The following is a 21971-nucleotide window of genomic DNA, read 5'->3' on the forward strand; positions in this document are numbered from 1 at the left end:
CACCACAGTTGAAAACAGGCACATTGTTCACAACCAGTTTACCTTTGAGCCTGCATGCATGTCACAACTCACACTTCCTTAAAAAAAAGTTGGACTGCCTCACAAAGAACCAGTCTAGAAACTGAAGACTGTCAACCTACTAGGTGGAGGGCAACTGAACTACAATTTAATTGGTCCTAGGTTCATGAAATGAATCACAAAGTAAGCAAGCTGCAATTAACTACAATGGGCACAAGTTTCATATGACTGGGAAGAAACAAAAACTGTGGCGAGCAAGCCAAAAAGAGAGGCTCAACTCCAAATACAAAAACAAAAAAAAAGGAAGTGACAGATGCAATCATTTCCAGTAGGGTTTTGAGGGATAGGCAAACCAACAATATGGCCAAGAACACATTTTTAAAGTACCAATAGCATTTCATATTCATGGACAATTTACTAGGGTTTAAACAGAAAACGAGTTCTCCAGCTTCTTTTTGAGAAGATACATTGTAAAGGATATACCAAAACTAAAAAGGCATTTTCTAGGTGTACTGCCAAGGTTCAGTCAGCTGCATGGTGGCCAGAGATCACAACAGATTGAAGATCACATAGCCCATTGCGAGATCTGCAATTATACGGCAAGTTTGGAAAACACTCCTTGTCATTACTGAAAGCAAATCAGAAACTAGAACTCCCATAAGACAACATGAATATGGGGAGCAGGGGAAGGAGGAGGAGGACCCAACCTAATTGAGCCATTCAGAAAACTCTCCCTGATTACCTTTGGTCAGCAGAACCTAGTGAGCAACAATCCTTCAGTTAGGCAACAGGTTGAAAAAAAAATCTACTTCACCAGTCAAACAACTGGAACAGTATGTCCAGCTTAAAAAACAACAATTCAAAGGAAATAAGCTGTATGGGAGCCAGACCAATGTCCACAGAGCTGTGATATGGTAAAAGAAGAAACTTTGTCAAAATATTCATTAGATTATAAAAGATCCATCATATGATGTCCTAAAACTACCCGAATTAGTAGGGAAGAGTTGTTCTGCAAATGAAAACTTAGGGATTAAGAGTATCCTAGATAAGATAATGGATCAATAGGTCTACAAAAAAAAAAGTTAAAAGTCCTCTCTGAAGGATATCGGAGAGTGTAAAGATTTTCCAGCAGAGAAATGTTCACCAATCTAAGCCAGGGTGAAGTGTCCTCAAGCAAAATATCTATTCTTTTTTCATGTAGAAAGAGTGCACAGTCTGAGACTTCAGAAATGTCCAGATCACTTGTAATTATGAATAAAGTTTGGAGGAAACAAAGGGAAGATATGGGGTAGTGTTAAGTATCTACACAAGTCATATAATGGGTTAACTATGGTGAAGAAAGATTCGGGGGTAGATGTTGTACAAAATATTCTTCAGGGGTTATTGTTCATGTTACATTGCGAGACATCAATAGAATGTGTGGTGCCTTCTGGCTGATACAATGAGTTTTACTGTAGCTTTCAGAGAGAGCAAATGTATCCATGATAGTAGGAACTGCAGATAACAAGGTGTAGAGCTGGATGAACTCATCAGGCCAAGCAGCAGAAGAGCAGGAAGGCTGACGTTTCAGGCCTAGACCCTTCTTCAGAAATGTATCCATATCAGCTTAAGGTCACAATAATTAATTGTCTCAAATTGCAGTTACTATCATACAATAAATCTTGCTATCCAAGGACAGCTCTGGTGGTGGATTGTCTACCTCAAATCTCTAAATAGGCCCAAGACAAAGCAAAAAAAAAAAAAAAAAAAAAAAATCTCAAACAATTCTTATCCACGACCATATACCAGGTACAGGTGGCAAATACAAGATAACATGAGTGATCATCTGGGAAAATATCAAACGGATGTCTTAAATTCAACTTGAGTCATATTCCTAGTTTCATGACTGACTTACAGAAACATGTAGGACTGAAAAGATGGACAGCCTTGCACTTAGTAATATTGTATAACAATGTAACCTATGAAATAAAAACTTCATCAGATTTGGATCAAAACAATATAAAATCAACCCATGAACTTTGTACTGACCAGCCACTGCTTTCAGAGTAGACATTACTTTATCATCAGTATCTTCTGACAGTTTTGCGAACAGGACCTGGTTTTTAAATTGCCCTATTCCCTGGAATTGCAGAATTAAAGGTTTTCCCTCCAGGATAGCATCCACCTTGCTCTTACACTGTTGTAGTGCTGACACAGCTCTGGGAAAGTGAGAAATATTACAATTAGTTTCACATGAAAATAGATTTCTTACTGCACTATCAAGCATGTGCCTGCATCAACCTTTTAAAAAGACCTGTAAAATTTTAGTGCTAATTAATAAAGAAGTTGCTTGACTTCCATCTGCAGATCGAACTGGTCCTTACCTTTCAATAATTCACCAAATATCTAAAAACAAATCACATTTAAATTACTATAAAACTTGAGCTACACAACCAAGTCTGGTCCAGTTACAGACAATACTCAAAGCCACTTGCACATCTTTCAATATGTCTACATTATGGTGAAAATGTAGTCATACCAATGCAGTCAAGGTTATCAAGTCAGTTTCCCACCATCTCTTTAGGTTTCAGTTCCAGAAAGGGTAATTGTATACTTTGAAGTTTTTTGAGGTGGGTTGGGAGGTGAGGTGAGGTGAGGGGAGGAGCAGGGTTGGAGAGTAAAGTCTGCACCACAGGCTGAACCAGCATAGTAGTACCAAGGGAGGTGACAACTTCCTGACATTAAGAGGACTGGGTTAAGAAGGACAGTAATCTACCTGGGACTACTGAATAAGAATTAGAGAAGTGTTAACAACCATCTATGGAGGTTAAATCCAAGAAAATCATAATGCTGTACACAAAATTTAAGGACTGGAGTCAAAATAAAAGGTGGAGTGTGCCAGGCAAGGTGGTGTAGATACATTTGAACCCTTTTTTATTAAAGAAACAAATTGTAAGTTAATTAGATTCAAGATTGTCACTCGAGAATTGCAAACAAACAAGGTTGGTGTAAGCATTTGGAAGTGCAGCTAAGTAACTGATCTTCTGCAGTAATGGGTTAAATGCCCTGGAACCACTAAGAAGTATTGAATGAGAATTCTTGAGTGGATGGTGATAAGTGCATATCTTCTTTCAATGAAGAGGAACAGGCAAGGAGGTGACAGGTGTTATTTATAATAGAGGTGACAGGGTGTCACAAGTACAGCCTGGGGTTCAAAACTTAGGTTTAAAAACTAGTTTGGTTGTTCCCAAGATGGCAATATTGCTGGAAAAGCCAGTATTTCTTTTATATCCTTATTACTTTCAAGAGGTGCTCACATTACCTTCTGGAGAATTGGAGATCTGAAGGTTTGTTGTTCCCGTGCATCTGCTGCCCATGTCCTTCTAAATGGAGAAAGTCAAGGGTTTGGAGCATACTATTGAAGACAGCTGGGCTTCCGCTAGTTACTACACTTCATCTCAAAGATGGTACACATTTCAACAACATTGGGATAATGTTGGAGAAAGTGAATGGAGTGACAATCAAGTCAGTTGGTTTATCTTGAATGATGTTAAGCTTGGAGATGTTGGAACTGCACACCATCTGGGAAGTGGAGAATAACCCAGCACACCTAACTTGCTAGTTCTTGTAGGTGGTGGAAAGGCTTGGGAGGTCAGGTGGGTGAGTCATGCACTGTGGGACACCTGCTCTAATGGCTGCACTGGTCAAGTTTTTGGGAAATAGTTAGCCCCAGGTTAGATGGATTCAGCATAATAATCCCACTGAATATCAAGAGATGTTCATAGTCTCCTGTCAGATGATCATTGTCTAGTGTGTAATAGAAATGTTATTTGTCGTCATTTTTCAGCCAGGTCTGAATGTTGACACATTGCCCCATGTAGGCATTGACAGGTTCAATATTTCAACAGTTATAAAATGTAACTGAACAATGCAAGCTATAAGCATCTCCACGTCTGACCTGACTGTTGGAAGAACTCTTCCAGTACTATCCTGAGACTATTATTATTGGTGTGCAGAACCACACCATTTTCCTCTCATGAGGCATAATCTCCTGACTCAACTCTACTCTCCCACCCTTCCTTTTGCTATTGGTGATTTTTAAGAGAGATCCCTTGAAACTTCCTTGCAGATCCTACAAAGACACAAGGACCCTTGGTCAAGAATCCCTGGTCTACAAAACTCAAGAGGGCCTAGAATTAAGTTTCATAGTCCTTATTCTGCTTAGTGAAAAATTGAATTCAATATGCTTAGTCAGGGAGTGGGTTGCAAAGAAATTCAACTGGAGAGTCTCAAGTTAATGGTAACATTAATGAGTGGCCAATTAAGAATAAAGCAGGGTGTAGAGCTGGATGGATGAACACAGCAGGTCCTGCTCCTCTGATGCTGCTTGGCTGCTGTGTTCATCCAGCTCTACACCTTGTTATCTCAGATTCTCCAGCATCTGCAGTTCGTACTATCTCTAAGAATAAAGCAGCATTGCTTCACAATTTGAAATCAATAGTACACCAAGAGGCAATTTCAGCTTAAAGTATAATTTACATACATTTATTAACCCAATCATTTAGATCAAGATTTCTTTGAAAATGACATTGTATTCAGCTCTTTCAACTCAGAGATCCTTATCTGATTTCTATTAAAACTCTCCATGTCAAAGTACAAATACACGAAAGAAGCAGTTAATTTACTTGAGTGGCAAGGGGAAGTAGCTCCAAACAAAAAAAAGGGACAAAATATTTCCTCCATACAACTTGGAGAAGGATGAAAGAACAATTAGAATGTGGGGTAGAAAAAGCTTGCGTGAACTGGGAAGATGCGAAGCAAATGCATCCTAATGCTGTAAAGGGGACAAGTCCCCATGTTTTTCAGATGAATGGGAGAGAATAAAAGTGTATCTTTGAAGATGTCAATTATAAAAATGTTGTGAAGGTGGATGAAGGTACATAAAGTAGGAAATGGGAGGAAACAAAGTTAGGAATTTTGCCCATCTACTTGTGGTTTTAACCAACATTACTAGAAAAAAAAAGAAATGAATTAGAATTTATTGATTCTCTTACAGCACAAAACATCATTCACTCAGCTGGTTCTTTCCAAGTGTAGCTTGCTTACTCTTCCTCACAGATGCAACTTTTCCTCATTAAATATTTTAAATCAACTTTAAGATTAGTGAATCTACCTCCATCTTTCAGTTACAAAATGTAAACTTAATTTACGCATTGCAATTGCAGCAGTAAAATCATCTTAAATATTCATTGGGCAAGAAGGTGGTCATTGTCCAAGAATTTTTAAAAACCTCCCTTTGATTCTTGTGAATTTTCTTAAATCTCCCCTTAACCTGTAAAAGGAGAGTAAACTCAGCTTCTTCAGTCTGTTCATATTACAGAAGATACTCAACACAGTTTCCAAGGCCTTGACATCTCTAAAATGTATGACATACAAGAGACAATACTACATTGGAGGCCTACGCAGTGATTTGCAAAAATGTTTGCAATAAAAACTTGCTTGCTTTTTGATACTCCGTGCCACTAGAAATAAAAAAAAGGATCACATTTGCTTTAAGCAGCCCACCACTGAAAATTTGTTCCTGCACGGTCATTGAAGTTGTGTTTTTTTTGTATTCGTTCAGTGACATGATAGCAAGAAAAACGATGGGGAAGGAGAGATCAGAGAAACTTCAAGCTTCAGCTGTAACTTTCTCCAACATTTCTGCAGATCTAATGGAGGGAGCAAGATCACAGGAGAGGTAAGTGACTTATTTTCCATGTAAATGGAAAGTTCCAAATGAAAGAGCAACCAATCCAAGCCCATGTTTGTTGTTTTCTGACTTCCCTGTAAAGCAGTGGTATTTCACTTTAGCTCAACTCGCTAAAGACTAAAGGATTAAGTCAGTTTCCAAATGGCAAGACTGAACAGTTGAACCGTTAACAGTATGAAGTCAAGTTTTAACTAAATTATTGGATTATTTTAAACAATTTCTAACCTAGTTCTTAAAAGACACAGTGGCATGCAAATGAGTTAAGAATTGACAAAATGTACTTATAATTTGATGTGAAATTGTGCCAATGTGATGTTGAGTTTCAACAGAGTATATTAAAATTTTTTTAAAAAGTGGTCAGTATTTTGTAGCACAATTTCGGCCCACTTATTTTTATTGCCTGCAGTTCTTCATTCCAGGTTTCACGACTAGCTTTGAAAACCTCAAATCTAAAGCCATCAACCTTCAAAGCCCAATGTTTTGCTTCCTATAAAGAATAATCACTTGCACAATGAGGAAGGAGAAAGTGCAGAATAATCATGAGAATGGAAAAAAGGTGAATGTTCGAGTGAGCAGTTTAATGGTATAACAATTATGTACATTTAGAAGTAATATGCTGAGATATTAAAGATAGAACATGACCAATGCCATTTATGACAAACATTTGCATTATCTTCCTTTTCAATTCAGTGTTGGATAGAGTAGAGCTATTTTCATTTACACCATCGCTCCTCACCATCCAAGTCCAAGCAAATTTTCCACGTCAAAAATTTATAATAATTTTGAATTTGTGCGCTATATTTGTTAGTTATAAACCAGTACACCCGATTTCACGTGGGACCAAGTGCAGTCCGAGTGACCGCTATGCTGAATGCAGCTTTATTGCAAGCGTGATCCCAAACTTCCTGTCAGTTCATTTTATTTTTCCACCTCCCACTAACCCTTTGTTCCGAGTCTCCTGTAGCATTCCAATGAAGTACAACATGAGCTCAAGGAACAGCAGTGTTGAGTTATCTTTTAAAAAAAAAAAGCAAAAAAGGGCATTTGACAGTCTTCTGGACTAGAACGTGGGTTCAAGAATTTAAGACTATAACCTCCATCCTGATTGGATTTATTCTTCCCCCCTTGCACAGTGAAAGTAAAACAAGTGGAAAACCGCAGATCGCAGCTGTTGATCAGCGTTGCTCTAACCAAGTCTTCTGTTTCTCGGTTTAATTTCTTGCACCATTAACACTTGTCTTTTGTACCTCATCCCAATTTCCAACCCCTTTAACTCACTCGAAACAGGTTACATTTTTAACTTACTCGATTTCTGATATAAGAAAGGAGATCAACCTGAAGCATTAACGGTTTCTTTCTCCACAGATTCTGCCTGACTTCCCAAGTATCTGCTTAATTTATAGAATCTGCAATGCCTTATTTTTATAAATTTGATCTGAGTGTCATGTAACTAATACAATGCAGGAGGCAGCTGTTTGGTGTGTGGTGTTGGCACCAGTTGGGCATTCTGACTAAGTGCCAAAATCCAGCCTTTCCCTCAAAAGGAAACAATCTTTCAGAGCTGAACGGCACACATCACTCCTGCATGGTGATGGGCATCAGCACACCCAATCATAGCATCAACAGGTTCTAGAATTACTGCCACGCACAAATCTCAGAGGCCCAGGCAGCCAAGAGGAAAATTAGAATATACATTGCTCAAATCTTGCACGCTGTTTCTATTTAGGTAAATCATCCAATACCCTTTTGAATGCTTCAATGAAACGTGCCTCTACTACACTTCTGTGAAATGCATTCCAGACCATAACTCGTCCTCTCATTTTTCTTCAAATACACATAAAAATTCCATTTCAATTTGTTGTTTGCTTCCACTTCCACTTCCACCACCCTTATAGACAGCATATTCCTGATCACATGTCATCTATGCAAAGGTTTCTCCTCATTCTCTGTACTTCTTGCCCAGAACCATAAATCTGTGCGCACTAATTTGTAGTAGTGATGGGAGCACTTCTACTTTGTTCTAACCTCACACAGTCCTATACACACATTTCCTCCAATCTCTTTTTTTCGTTCTAGTGCAAACAATCCCCATCCTCACTGGACAATTTTGCAGCTAAGATACCCATCCTTGTAATGCTCTGCTAACTCTCCTCTGTAGTCCTCATTAGATCTTCCTGTTCTTCCTAAAGGAAGGAGAGCAGGACTAGATGAAAAAAAAACAACACCAAACCTTGGTCAAATTCTGGTCAGTGCACAACTAAACATTTGACAAAATTCTCAGCTATTGTACATAAACCCCTCCACAAATTGTCACTTTGAAGACAGTTAGATCATCCAATCTCAGTGATGGCATTGAAGCATTTCACTCCAGGTAGGGTCAGGGCACATGACAAGGTCAAGATGAGATGTCAAAATGAACAATGGTCCAACCCAAGGCCTCACCAGTAGAACAGGTGAAGAAAGACTTGTGCACATCAACTCCGGTTGGAAGGAGGATGCAGCAGCAAGATGGTATTGGTTATCTTAGCTTAGTAAGTCACTAAAGTCTGACTACCAACCTGTCATGATCATTCAGGCAATATTGGTGCCCCAAGATCCCCATGTTAAACAAAATCACAAGCAAGCTTCATCCAGGATCCATTTGCCAACTCGTGCGATGGCAAGTTGGTGCGAGACAGGGCTGCCAATCTGGGAGTTCCGAGTCAAGATTCTGCAAAGATTGTGCAGACAATATTGGCACTTCAAGTTTCTCACATTAGAAGCTTACACAGATCTTGCTTAGAAAAATTACATGGTGGTATCCTAAACCAAAAAAAAACTGGCACATTCTGGATTATGGCATTGTTCAAGTCAACCAACTACATGATAGCCATATCAGGCAGAGGGTCTGGTGCCTACTGGACAGATCATTGACCGGTGTTATCATAGCACATGAACTAAGGGTATCAATGGTCTCAGACACTATCTTACCCCAAATTACCAGATGCATGGCATGCTATTGAAAGAATGCTTTTCTATTTAAAAAGTTTAATATCAGCTCAGACGGTGTGTCTGAAGAATGTACCGTTTCTGCATAGTAGTTAGCTGCACTAAATATCTGTTGGATTCAATCCCATGATATCCATGCCCAGTTTACTGCATCACACAAAATAAACTTTTTCTACATCAGGTATGTTATGCTGGGGGCAAGCTCAAATCAAATACGTAAAACCCCAAATGTAGCCCAAGTGAAAAGAGGAATTCCAAGTATTGCCCATAACCAATCCAGAAAATCCTAGCATTCAACTCAACTTTAGAACAGGAGATCAAAGAGTTAGCTACACTAGAGACAACAGTTTCCAGACGAGTAAACTCAAATAATCACTTGTTCCAACACTGTTTTATCAAAACAAATAAAAACAAGTTACTGCAGGAATATGAATGAGCAGTTTCCTTGTCTAGCAGAATCTCTTAAAAAGGTCAGAAGTCAAGGCAGCAGCATTCCAACAACTCAAAGCTGACACCCGACAAAGCAGGTCCAAATAAGTGAGCGACGAGAAGAGAAAGCCCGAGAAATCCAACAGACTTGATTTGAAGCTTTTTCATAATCATCAGGGTCATGCATAGACAAAAAAGGTCAATTGGGCAAAAATTCCTTTGGATCACAGGATGTCACTTTTAGGAAAAAACAAAAAAAGAGACTAATGTAGTAACACTGCAGGGAAGATTCCCAATAACTCCACAACACCAAATTCAGTGGCAATTGACACTGTCCAGATTATCCCCCCGTAGCCTATGGTAGGATCCGTGGATAGAGCACTAACAATAGAGAACTGCAATAAGTAAACAACTAAACTAGTGGCCTTGATGGTACTCAAGCTGTGGTCTTCAAAGCTAGTCAGCTTTTCCTCATATCCAGATCCCATGCATACATAGTGTGTTTAGGAGGAAAAAAATGAAATTAGTCCCACCGCCCAACTTCAGGAATGTAACAGTCTTCGAAAATTGGAAATAAAACCATGCTGTGAGAACTACGGAGGTATTTTCCTGTTGTCCACAACAGGGATTTTCTGAATTCTCCTTTTCCTGAATTGTCTACTTCTGAGAGGAAGAAATCCTGCCATTGGCCAAGTAGGTCTTTAAAAAACTTACCAGAGGAGCCCCGGTCTTCATTGTCAAACAAATCTAATGAAAACATCAAAGACAACATCAGGTGCTCTTCATCTACCCTCCCAAGCAATTGCACATTTCTGTGGATTGCATGCCAGTGATTATGTCCAAGAAACCTCTCCACAGTCCTATCAATGGCTGAAACTTTCCAGCAAGAGATTTGAAACAGAACCCCTTCAGAGTCCAGGCAAGTGTCAAACAAAACCGTACAACACACCTAATACTATCTGCAACCCACCAGGGAGTCGGCACAAAGATCAAGCGCCCTCCAGCATAAATATTAGATTCTATCCACTTGGAAAATTATAACCTCAGTTGCCTGTATGCCAAAACTAAACAGACTGCCGTAGGTATAGATAACGTATAATATGTTTTACTGCAGCTGTGGGCTGACAAGTGGCCAGGTCCTGACAGACTTCATTCTGCAACCTAAAAGTACTGACTAATAAAAAGACAATTAACATGATGGTTTAAAACTTTCCACAACTCCCTTGAATTGGAGAAGTTTCCATCTGAGTGGAAAATGGAGACTGCAATTCCTTTATTCAAAGAGGAAGGGTGATTAAAGGTAACTACAAATCAGTTAGCTGAACCTGTCAAAGGGAATACATTCTAAAACCATTATTCTAGGTCATCATGTAAAGAGTCCACACAGTTCTGTGAAAGGATATCATGCTTAACAGTTTATTGGACTTCTTTGAGGATATACCAGTGATGTGCTGTACATGGATTTCCAGAAAGTACTTGATAAAGCACCACATCAAAAGCTATTGAAGAAAATAAAAGCTCATTGTTCAAGTGTAACATGTTACCATGACTAGAAGATTGACTGGTAAACAGCAAACAGTAGGCATTATCATCAGATCATTCCCTGGTCAACAAGATGTAGTGAACAGTGTGCCACATGGTCAGTGCTGGAACCTCAAGTTGTTACTTTTATATAAATGATGCAGTTGAAGAGATGGAAGGTATGGTTAGGTTTGCTAATGACAGGAAGATCGGTAGGAAAGCAAGCTGTGAAAAAGACATAAAAGGGAGCTACAAAAAGGATATAAAAGAGATTAAGCAAGTGGGCAAAGACCTGGAAAATGGAGGAGAACGTGGTAAGTGTGCAATTGTCCATTTTGGCAGGAAGAATTGAATAGTATATTACCTAAATAGAGAGAGTTTGTAACAGATGCAGAAGGATCTGAATGTCCTAGCGCATGAACTGTAAAATGCAGTGTACAGGTGCAGCAGGTAATTAGGAAGATAAATAGTTTTTGTATAGGGAAATCAAACAGAACAATAAGCAAGTGATGCTTCAGTAAAACAAGGTATTGGTGAGATTGTATCTGGACTACTATGTACACCATTGGTCACCAAAACGGATGGAAAAGAAGATGATTGGACAAATAAGACTTTATCCACTGGAGTTTAAAGTAAGGTGACTTGATTGAAATAAGATCCCAAGGGTTCTTGACAAGACAGATGTGGAAAAGGTTGGAGAATCCAGAGCTAGGGGTTTTAAAATAAAAAGGAGTCATCCCTTTAATACAGAGCAGGGGAGCTTTATCTCAATGGAAGACTTCAAGTCTTTATCACTTTTCCTCTCAACAGAGGGAGGAAAGGTTGTCTTGGAATTTTTGTGTTTGAAAACAGGTGGATAGATTCAAACAAGGGAGTGAATGGTTATCAGATGTAGGCAGGAATGTGGAGTAAATCAGATTAGCTATGATTTTACTGAATGACAGAGCAGGCCAAAGAGAACAACAAGCCTACTTGCAAACAAAGAATCTGCCTGTCTGTGAATATTGCCAAAAACCTTTCATCAACCCAGAACTGGGTAAATATTCTACCTCCCATATACATTTGGACTTTCAGTCACCTCCTCCTAAAGATCACTATTGAAGAGGAGTTCTAAAGTTTGCACCAGTTTAGCTGTCAACAAAACACAATGGTTGAATGTTTGACAACAATTACCGCTGCAAGACAATAACAATGATCACATAGGAAAATGGTTGTCATCACACTTCTGTGTCATGGACACCTGGACTGTGACAGTGGCCAGATACATGGCTGAAGACGTGCATAAAATCTTGGGGGATGTCTCAACATGACACCTCCTCAGAAGGACTTGCTCCAAACGTCTTCAGCTGCGTCAGTGACCTACACACTGTCATTGTTCCATGATTTTACAAAGTTCAACTACATTCACAACTCATTCCAAAACAATCCATGTCCATCTGCAACAAAACAGTCAAAATGTAGCAAGTTAAATTTGAGCCTAAAATACTAAGGAATTATCAGCAAGAGACGAGATAACAACTTCTCTTGACATTCAATGGCATTATCATTGAGTCCCTCACTAACATCCTACAGTTACCACTGAACAGAAACAGAATGGAATGGCCATTTAAATATTGCAGCTGTAGGAACAGTCACAGGCTGAGAATTGTAGTCTGCAACTCTAACTTTCTAAAGCCTGTCCACCATCCACAAACGTACAAGTCAGGTCAGTGATAAAAATACTCCCCACTTCTCTGGATGGGTGATGTTTAAACAAAATTGAAGCAGCTTGACATCATCCAGGACAAAGCAGCCAGGTTGGTTAGCATCCCATCTGAGCTTACCAGGCATGCCATCACAGATTAGCTAGGGAGCTACAAAGGAGACTAAAGCATCTCATCAGCAAATCACCCCACCCAATCCAGGAGTTCCTCAATTCCATCAAGGACATAAGAATAGATGACAACGAGACCATGGTATCATTTGACATTACTGTCCTATTCACATCAATAGACATACCACTAGCAAGAGAAACAATGACAGCACTACTAAAACAAGAACAAGACCCTAGTGACACCATCTCCACAGACAACATGCTGGAGCTACTGGACCTATGCCTCACCACCTACTTCACCTGTAGCGGCCAAACATACGAACAGATCAATGGGACACCCATGGGATCACTGACCTCGGGACTAATAGCTGAAGCAGTGATGCAGAGATTTGAAAGCATGGCCCTTCTGCTAATCCAACCAAAACTATGGACACGCTACGTAGACGACACCTTCATCGTTATTAAAACAGACCAACTGGAGGAGTGGCACGAACTAATAAACAGTGCCCTCACTGGGATCAGATTCACCAGAGAAGACGAGAAGAACAAACAGCTCCCATTCCTGGATGTCATGGTGGAATCCAGGACAAATGGGGAATTCCTAACAAGAAAAAAGGTACACAAGAAAGCCCCATACACTGACCAAGTACTGAACTTCAACAGCAACCATCCTAACACACACAAATGAAGCTGTGTGTGAACACTATTTAAACAGACAACAACACACTGCAGCAGCACAGAGCTACGCTGGGAAGAATACCTCTTCCAGGTGTTCAAGGACAACGGATATCCGAAAAACTGGGTCAGAAGATGCCTATCACACAAATGACACCCGGAAGATACTACACTGCACCACCCCAGAACACTCATCACACTACTTTACATCAGAAACACATCTGAACTGACCACAAGACTCCTATGACCACTGGGCATCAGAGTAGCACACAAACCCACATCAACCCTACGCCAACTGCTCACTCAGACCAAAGACCCACTACCCACTACGGACAGGACCAATGTCATATACAAGATTCCCTGCAGAGACTGTGATAAACAGGAAGGAAATTAACCACAAGAGTACCTGAACATCAACTGGCAACAAAAACACACGACCAATACTCACTCATCTCTATCCACATGAATAAGGAAAACCACCAATTCGATTGGGACAACACCAGGATCCTGGGACAGGTGAAGCAGAGACAAGCACGGGAATTCCTAGAAACCTGGTTCTCCACTAAGAAAGCCATCAATAAACAGAGCTAGACCCTATATACACTCCATTGCCAAGGAAATCCAGCTCAACAGACACCAGAGTTTAAACAACAGGTGGGAAAACAACAGCACTTCAGAGGCTGCACTGATGATGTCACCCAGCAGGGTAATGAAACGTCTGCAGAACAATTAGACAGCTCGGCGAGCCAACCAACCACAACCAGAGCTACAAGTCTACTCTAAAACCTTAGATCCCACCCAACAGCTTGGACATTCACTCCTTTCACCACCCAACATACAGCGGGAGCGATCACCATCCACAAGATACATTGCTGAAATTCACCACCTCCTTTCCGTTAAGCACTTTCCACTTACGTGACCTCTACCACCTAGAAGGACTAGGGCTGCAGATCTATGGGAACACCAACATCTCAAACTTGCCTCCAAACCACACATTATTCTAACTTGAAACTAGATCATTAATCCTTTACTATCAGGAAATTAAAACATTGAAACTCCCTTAACATCACTATGGGTGCACTAACATCCAAGGAGGACCACGGTTCAAAGTGGAAGCCGAGTACTACCTTCTCCAAGCGAAGTAAGGATGACCATTATATGTTGGACTAGCCAGCAACACCCAAATCATATGAAAGAAGAAAATAATTGCCTGGAAGGTTTGAATTTGCAATTCCCTAGCTTCCCAGGACATTATGAAAATGTCTCCAGAGTTAGACAGTTCGATTTAATTTACTTGTATAGTTACTCAGGAAATGCTAGGCAGATTAAAACTGTCTAGCTCCAAACTAACTACATTCTTAGTGCTACCACCCTATCCCACTCTTCCCCCTCCCCACCATTGCCCATCTGGACTCGTGCCGACCTAGCTTCGAGAGCTGTGGAGGCAGAGGCCTTGTTTATATTTAGCGTGAAGATAAATAGATTCGCTATCAGTAGGGGAATCAAACGTTACGGAAAAAGGGCAGAAAAGCAGATGTGAAGAGCGTCAGATGGGCCATGATTCTATTGAATAGCAGAGCAGGCTCGACAAGCTGAACAGCCAACTCCTGTTGCTATTTACGGTCGTGTCCACCGGTTAAAAAGGATCTCCTTTTCTGAAGAAGGGTCTGGGCCCGAAATGTCAGCCTTCCTGCTCCTCTGATGCTGCTTGGCCTGTTTTCATCCAGCTCTGCACCTTGTTATCTCCTCTACCAAGTTCTGTTTTGTTCACTCCTTAAAAAGGTGGTTCTTGGGGATACAAATAAAACAAACCAAGAAGTATTCAAATTCTACTTGAAGCAACAATTGGTATTAACACAGAAGCTTGCTGTCAGCTGTTCATAGTGACCAGCAACTGGTCCATGAAGCTCTGTTATATCCAGAGTCTAACACCTTAAAATGTGAGGCAAAGCAGTGGCAGTTAAGGATAAGAAAATCCTGCACTCCCGAGTCCAATAACTCATGGGGCACGCTGCTCCATCTGCCCGAAGATCCATGGAGAGAGTCAGTTTGTTCAGTCACATGATATCATCCTGGAATCAAGCGACAGGTGATGGCAATGATGACTGAATGCCTCTATTTATTAGACCCAAGAACTTAGCGTTAACCACTCTCAACTTATCTTGCCATCTTTAACGATCAAAGTACATGCATCCTCAGGTCCCACCTGTACTTTCAAGTGCCATGACTGTATATTACCTCTCCTTAGCCCTTTAGAAAAAAAATGCATCATTTCTCAAAATGAAATTACATCTGACATTTCCTTTTCAATGGGATCTGTTTAGACTGATAACTTTAAAATAAATTTGAACTTTGCAGGTACTAATAGGAGTCCACTTTATTGTTACAAAACATTACAGTGTGTGGAGACTAATCACCTTTGCACCCAACTTAACTATAGAATTGATTTTACCCCTGCATCTTCATACAACCGGAAAAAGCACTTCAGGTATACACAACTAAGCTGTCATACAATTCTCCTGAAATTAGTTCAGCGTGATTCTTAGTTTCTGATGGTTTGGCTTATGTTTTTTTGAAATTGGTAACTTACATCCTTAGGGCTGTTCTTCACACTGAATATATTACAGGCGATCTTCACTGTAGCACAAGCTAGGCAAAATCTTCCTGCCTTATTTCGACTCATTAAGTTACAAGCTTCCACCCACATTCCAGCACAGTGAGCCATTAAGACAGGGATTTCAAGTGGCTTTCTCGTTCCAAGACCCTGGCAGACTAATGCAGCTGTCGCAAGATTCAGTTGCATCTTTGGATAGCTTACAATGGCTTCCTTTGCACCTTCTCTTTGGCAATTTGTATTCAGGTAGAAATTCAAATTTCCAAAATTCAATTGGACTTTTAAATAAATCTTATTCCATACTAGAAAATCATGAAATAAGCTGAATGGCTGCAATTATCAAAAGAAATTGCATCTTTTAATGTTATAGTAATCAGTTAAAATAAGTGACATTTGGGTTCATTTATTTTAACGATGTAATCAGGCTTGAAAGTGGACTCCGTATCCATTCATTATTACAATTCATTTGTTACTCCTGTTAGAGTTAAGATGGTGGGGCAAGGAGGGAAAGAAACATCTTTGAACTCCACATCAAATCACACTTACTTCTCTACTTCTGCTGGTGTATTTAGGTGAGCAACAACGATGGTCAGATGCATCCTTCCAACAGGAATCACAGCTGGAAGCAGTTTTGGTTCTTTGGTCACTAGCAGTTCCTGGATTTCCTCAATTTTGTCCAAAATCTGTACCAAGAAAAAAAAGGGAAAAAATAGTTTAAAGAGACAAATCAGAAATAAATCTCATACTAGTGTAAATACAGAAGACAAAGTACAATTCTACATTGCTCCTTGGAATTAGATAATGAAGTTGTTTATAAAAAAAGTATATTTGAATGCCTATTTTGGATGCATTACTATAATGACTGGATGATTGATTTGTCTTCCTTTCCTCAGCAAGCTATGCGCAGAGGGACAGATTTTAATAGTGCACAAAATTAGGGCATTTCCACCTCATCCACTTTTGTAGGTGCAATATCTGGTGCTACAGTGATGCCAATGATTTTCAGTTTAAAGCTGGTTCTAAGTCAACTTCTGCTGAAAAGGCACAGATAACTAACAAAAAACAAATCAGCACATCAGATCGTCAGTTTTCACAAACTTGGTGTCTTGAAATAGAGAGTTACATGAAACTCAAGTTATATCTTTCCCAATGTATCTTAATGTCAATTTTCCAAACTTATGCCAGAAAACCACTCATTTTCACTAAGTATTAAAATAAAATATGGATTTAAATCATCAAGTATAAACTTAGATATAAAATGTCCATGAATCAAGGAGATGCCATAGAAGCAACATTTCAACAACAATTTGTCTTTGAAACACACAGTGAATCACTTGAGCATATAGAAATAGGCATATGTTGGGAAAGCCTTTAAAACCAGCATTTCAAACCGAGGACCAGGGAGCATCTTTAAAGAGGAAACAGTGATCCCAAAGTTTAGCAAGGCAGCTCCAGAGCTTAGGGGTTCAGCACCTGAAGGCACAGATTCAAGTGGTAAAATGATGAAAGATCACAGACATGCAAGAGGTCATCATTGGAGGGTTCTGAAGTTCAAAGTGGTAATAAGAGGTCATGAAAGGATTTAAACAGGAGAATTTAAAAAAAACCAAGGAACTGCCACCAGATGAAGAGCCAATGTAGATTAGCAAACACAGTAGTCAAGGGCAAATGGGCCTTGATGCAATATATGACTTGGAGAATAGGGTTCATATTAAGCTTAGATCTGAAGGGTGATACCAAACTGGAAATATTTGCTCTTTCCTTGATCTGGCAGCATCTGTTGAGTTTCTCCAGCATTCTCCTGGTTTGTATTTAAAGAAAGGTTCTGCTCATTGATGCAACATTGCTGCAATCTAGTCAACAGACCAGTGTTTCAAACACCAAAAAAACCCAAACTCAGAAAAAGCAGTTTAGGTGAGTATAGGATACAACTTTAGATGTTCAGATCATTGTACCTGCTGGTTTGTCATAGGTATTGAAACAAAATAGTTTGGTGGCTTCCTCCTCTTCTCCCCCACTGCAGAACATCTCTCTCCCATTTCACGAGTCAGTTTATTTTTCTGTTTGGAACGTCGTGTTTTGTAAGTTCTCCGTGCATTTACTCGATTGCAAACTAAACTCAAAGTTACAAAAAAAAGTTTTCAATAAATGACTTCAAAGCATGAGTATTTCCAAACAACATTTGTCATGTGTTTGAGATTGTATTTGATAAATTGAAGCAAAACAATTAGCCCAACTATATCATGTTGATGTTGCATCAGGGATTAAAGTCATTACATTTACACTAATGTAACAATTTATTTTAAATCAGAAGTACTGTACATTGATCAAATGATGCCACATTTCTTCAGAACTTAAATTTCAATTAGCAGGAAAATTTCAGGTCTCCTGCTCACAAACTAGACATCAAACTTTATTTTTGACAAATATAGTCAACAGTGCAAGAAAAAGGTGTGAAATTCATCTCAATGCTACAATAAAACAACAATCTGAATTTAAATAGCTTTTTAGTGTCTTTCCCCCCAAAATGAGCTCATTCTATACCCTTTCCCCTAACGGAAAAGGGTATTACTAGCATTCTGACTGTTTCATTGGTGAGGCTCCATTGATTCCAGATGATCCATTTCCATTTACATTTATTTCACTCCAAAATACTGAAAATTTATGAAAATCACTTTATACTTTGCATGCACATGGATTATGCAGCCATAATTAGTGAGAGCATACTAGCACAATTTCAAACATGTCACAAGCTAATCTGGACACAGTAGGCCTCCTTAAATTGCATTTATTGCAAGTGAAAACAGTACTTCATTGAAGCATAGTCAGACAATTTTGCTCCAAACCACATAAGGACAGATGATCAGAAACTTGAGAGAGGTAGATGTTAAGAAGATCTTAAAAGGAGGGCAGGGAAAAAGCTTTAAAAAGGCAACTCCAGAGCCTGGACTTTGATGGCTGGAAACAGCCATAGACTAATGAGCAGCTAAAAATCAGGATGCCCTAGAAGCCAGAACTGAAGAGGCGCAGAGATCTGCGAAGTAACAGGTCCTGGAGGGATTAAAAATAAGGATAACAATTTTAAAAATTAATACTGAATCACTGGCACAGCTGTGGGCATTTAACTGTGTTTAGTACAAGTTATGGATTAGGTAGCCAAACTTTGAAGAATGAGTTTATGGGGTGTGCAAGTTGGTGGTAGGTGAGGAATGTGTTTTGACAGGCAAATCTAGATGTAGCAAAAGCTTGAATGTAAGCTTCCTCAACTAGTGTACTGAGGGAGAGGCAGAATCAGAGGGGAGACAACCCACCCTCTGTTAGGACAATCTTGGCAAGGATCAGAAGTTCAAAAATCAAATTAAATCCAATATGAACAAAAACAAAGCTGGTGGAAAAGCTCAGCAGGTCTGGCAACATCTGTGAAGGAAACAAACAGAGTTAACGTTTCGAGTCCAGTGACCCTTCCTCGGAACCAATCTAATATGGACTCAAGTTGAGAAACGAAGATCTTTATTTAAAAAATTTGACCGCAGTTCAAATAACTTGGGGAGAAAAACACATTAAGAGGACTCAAAATTTGCGTTTTGCAGATGTCTGCACAACCTTAGATGCACTACGTCCACATGACCTTTGGCTTGTTGATAGCCTTCATTTTCCAGTATGCCTGGTAATGCTCCCTGCATTCACTTCTATACTCTTTGAATTAAGGTTGGTCATCTAGCTTGATGGTGACAGGGGAACAAGGGAGGGTCATGGTGTTCCACATTATGCTTTTGTTGATTTATACTAAGTGGTGGATCAGTAGACTTGCTCTGAAATCGCTTTCATTTAAACAATGATCACACATGAAAACCCTACAAATGATTAAATATTTTCTCAGCAAAATCTGCCCCCCTTCAGATTGTTATTAATCTACTATCCAAGAGCTGGCCATTTTCAGAATGGCGAGACAGAAAAATATCTAAAAAATAACATTGCTTAACTCTTCCAAAGGGAAAATAAATTTCATTTCTTGATCCTTTAGAGTGGCAAAAATATTTAGCCGTCTGGATTCCTTTTTCCATTCAAAATATTTATGCAAGTCGTTGCCCTAATGCAGCCTTGCATTAATATTTAACTCTTAATCAGATGAAAATCTTAATTATTGAAGAAACATTTAATTATTCAGTTAACTCAAATGTTCATAGAATCCCTTCAAATCTCACCTTCAAACAGCTCCTTAATATCAGCATCATAAAATGGAAGCTCTGCAAGTTCTTCAGCAGTTGTAGCCCAGACTTGGAAGAATTCACCTAATATTCGCAAAAAGTACATTTCTTAATTGTGTAACATAACATTGGCTCCAATGGCGATAGTAATTTCCATTTCATTGGGACAAAAATACATCAACATTAGTAATGTCGAACAAACATTTGTTCTACGAGGAGGATGTAAATCACACCTGAAAGAAACTTCAAAGTGTTGGATGCTTATCTGGCAGTGATAACTACTGTTCAATAGGTACATGGAAGAACAGAGTCAGAGAAAGGAAAAGGGAAACAAAAGGAAGTATAGGGTCTTAATCCTAGGCACATTGCTATGGAATAAGCTCAGCTACTGTTTCAATAGCACAACTACCTAGCACAACCTACTGAATATTATAGGTCAAGTCTGCAAATGAAGATGCTCTTAAAAAAGGAGCATATTCTAAGCTTGACTGGACACAATATATAAAAGATTATTAATAGCAGCATTATTCTGATGGGTCACAAACAGCTTATTGTTTCAAGTATCAGGAAACAAAGATTTGAAAATACTTTTAAAGCTAAATTTAAATAAATTCCCTTCATAGTTTTCTGCATGCTGTTTACAGCTCAGATTCTATAATTGTAACTAGCTTTCAGATCCAATTATCTTTAATTCATTGATTCTCAAGTTGTTGAAAACAAGTTTCCCCAAGTAGATATCCAACTAACCATTACAGGGTTCAGTTCACATAATTTTAACTTTGTAAGGTCAGGGATCACCAAATATCTCCATTCCATAGAGCAATTTACTTAGTATATGCAAGTCACTCAGTTACAATAAACAACATACACCAAGTGGTACAAGACTTACAGGTTAACTTCCAAAAAAAAACATTGACAATACTAACAAAAAAAAAGTTCAAAGTTAGCAAGGATGATTTTAAAAAATATAAAATCCCAACATTCATAACCAAGGATGCCAGCACAAAAATTAAGATAACACTTAATCTTAAGTCATTAGTTAAAACATCATTTGAACATTACTATAAAGAGGTTGCAGAAAAATGGTGATACAAACAGCAAGAGATTGTCATTGAAAAGTTAGAAAAATGGAGAGTACTCAATGAAGAGACTGTTGAGGAGTTTTCAAAAGTTAATTATAGTTCTGTTAAGTTGAATGGAGGAAGAAACGGTGTTTGTGCAGGTCAATAATCAGGAAACATGCATTTAAGATAATTCCAAAACATAAAGTGACTGAATTTAAAATTTAATATACAGAGCAGCAAAACATGGAATATCTTACCAGGAATTCTTACATCTGCAGAATCCATGATAATTTATAAAAGGGAAAAATAAATAAATAGTTGAAACAAAGAAAAACGTCGTTATGAAGGAAAAGAACGATTGGATAACAATCACCACCTACAAAATCAATGAGCAGGCTACAAAATTTGCATTATTTTGTAGGAAAGTAGAAAGCAACACAAAGTATGATTTTTTTTTTTTCCCTCAACTTTTGTAAAGTCTGAAAGCTTTTGTTTTAAATCGTGAAACATTACCCAGTACGGTTTCAGTCTAAACAGGTCTCTATCCAATACCAGAATTGTCAGCCCTACAACATATTTCACGTGTGGATGCAGGGAATCAAATTATACAACACACGTGTTAATATTTGACCCTGAACCTCGCTGCAAATCTCAATGTCCTACTTTGATGGCTATTTAATGCATAGGGATTGGATACAAATTGTTACAAACATTTGCTGGTAACGATATCATCAGCAGAAGGGATATTTAATGAAATGTTTATCTACAGCATTAATCAAGGCGAATGTTGAGTTCAGGACGTACACTCACGAGTCACAACACCTTTTTAGAAATACCAGTTCAAATCTGTGGTAATTCTTGTTAGACGTTGAAGCTTCGTGGGTTTAAATGGTTTTCATTGTCATCGATC

At 38.9% G+C, this 21971-nt stretch overlaps 1 protein-coding gene across 3 annotated transcripts in view; it reads right to left on the reverse strand.

Moving 5' to 3' along the window:
- Positions 1 to 21770, reverse strand: part of LOC125482946 (A-kinase anchor protein 7-like) — a 51066-nt gene extending 29296 nt beyond the window's left edge. The window contains exons 1-6 of one of the 3 annotated variants that reach the window (XM_048595912.1): positions 21575 to 21770; positions 21319 to 21333; positions 19995 to 20081; positions 17745 to 17902; positions 16336 to 16472; positions 2047 to 2216 (exon numbers count right to left, since the gene is read on the reverse strand). In XM_048595912.1, coding sequence (XP_048451869.1) covers positions 2047 to 2216; positions 16336 to 16472; positions 17745 to 17828 — 391 coding nt within the window. In that variant the 5' untranslated portion in view covers positions 17829 to 17902; positions 19995 to 20081; positions 21319 to 21333; positions 21575 to 21770. Of the gene's footprint in view, positions 1 to 2046; positions 2217 to 16335; positions 16473 to 17744; positions 17903 to 19994; positions 20082 to 21318 lie in introns of all 3 variants that reach the window. The other 2 variants (XM_048595911.1, XM_048595910.1) reach the window with 2 other exon arrangements.
- Between the last annotated feature and the right edge of the window lie 201 nt (positions 21771 to 21971).

Source organism: Rhincodon typus, chromosome 4 (genome assembly GCF_021869965.1).
Source record: "Rhincodon typus isolate 14 chromosome 4, sRhiTyp1.1, whole genome shotgun sequence".
In the NCBI taxonomy this organism is placed as follows: domain Eukaryota; kingdom Metazoa; phylum Chordata; class Chondrichthyes; order Orectolobiformes; family Rhincodontidae; genus Rhincodon; species Rhincodon typus.